Source organism: Chionomys nivalis, chromosome X, assembly GCF_950005125.1.
Source record: "Chionomys nivalis chromosome X, mChiNiv1.1, whole genome shotgun sequence".
Taxonomy (NCBI): domain Eukaryota; kingdom Metazoa; phylum Chordata; class Mammalia; order Rodentia; family Cricetidae; genus Chionomys; species Chionomys nivalis.
In genome coordinates this window covers 24,906,530-24,907,757 of record NC_080112.1, presented here as the reverse complement: position 1 = coordinate 24,907,757, position 1,228 = coordinate 24,906,530, and the positions used below count along the sequence as shown (strand labels likewise).

The following is a 1,228-nucleotide window of genomic DNA, read 5'->3' as shown; positions in this document are numbered from 1 at the left end:
TTCCTAAAAGAGGTGTACTACCACAATACTTATCGGTCCCAGGCTGTTCACAAAGAATCTATCCCTAATAAACAGTGTAGTTACTCAAGGTACACAAAAAGAAGGAGAACTGAACAAAACAACTCGGAACAAGAATCTTTGGCCAACAAGAAAAATGTAACCCTCTAAGGAGATCTGATTAAGTCCAGGGAAAATATATTAGTATAAGGATTTGGAGGGTCTTTCTTGGTGGTGCTCATTTTTGTTCTGATATAATATAGTTCAGTCTTTCTTGAGGTTTTGAGAGTTTTTAGTAAAATTCTCTGTTGAGAGTTCTTCCAGCTTTCAAGGACTACAGCCGAGAACTTGAAGGTGTTGGAGAGTCATCATTTTTTGCTGCATTGTCATGATTTCTGCGACGCCAGAACCTGCCTTTAGAGCCAAAGGGGGGGGGTAAGAGAAATAATGAAGTTAGTACTTTGCCAGATGCATAAATGTTCACGCCTGAGAGGGGGCAGAATAGTAGGAGACATACTAGTTTGTTCCTACTGTAGCTATCATCTCTGAATCAAAGAGGAAGCCGCTGGAGACCATACAAACTAAATGTAAATAGGATTAATTCTTAGAACCGATTATCTATGGCACTACTATACACTCATACCAGAGATTTCAATGGTCAGATTCTTAAGGAATCAAATCAGTTGGACCATACCCAAGAAAAGATATAGTTAGGTCCAAAAGATTTTCTCTTGACATCAGAAAAAATAATCCTATTCATTAAAACTAAAATTGTTTTCACATGTCAGCTAATGCTATATTTTTGAAGCTTCCATGTTGCCTAAGCACATCAGAATTGGGACAACCGACAATTCTCGTAGAGTCTTCTTTTGAGTCCCATTCACATTTCTTTTCATGGTACTTTCCCATTCACAGTACTTCAGGCCAGTAATAAATAGAATGGCATAAAAACAAAATTTATATAGTAGGAGATTTGCATATCCAGGGACTCTAACAAGGAGAAGGGATTTTTGACAGGGCAAAAAACCTTTCCCTAACATCTTAGGGATGTTAGGGATGAATGGGTCAAGCAGTCTGAATGCAGTTTTCCTTTTCCAGCCCACACCACCATTCTCACGTTCACCCCTTACTAGCCAGTATCCATCTCATTCTCTAACTTACTTGGCATTATCTAATACTGGCTTCTTCCCAGAGCCTCCCTTTCTTACATACCCATGAACACTTCTGAGGG

At 39.0% G+C, this 1,228-nt stretch overlaps 1 protein-coding gene across 1 annotated transcript in view; it reads right to left on the bottom strand.

Moving 5' to 3' along the window:
- Positions 1 to 331: 331 nt before the first annotated feature.
- Positions 332 to 1,228, bottom strand: part of Dgkk (diacylglycerol kinase kappa) — a 140,486-nt gene continuing 139,589 nt past the window's right edge. The window contains exon 29 of the mRNA XM_057760101.1: positions 332 to 422. Within this exon, the coding sequence (XP_057616084.1) occupies positions 332 to 422 (91 nt within the window). The remainder of the gene's footprint in view (positions 423 to 1,228) is intronic.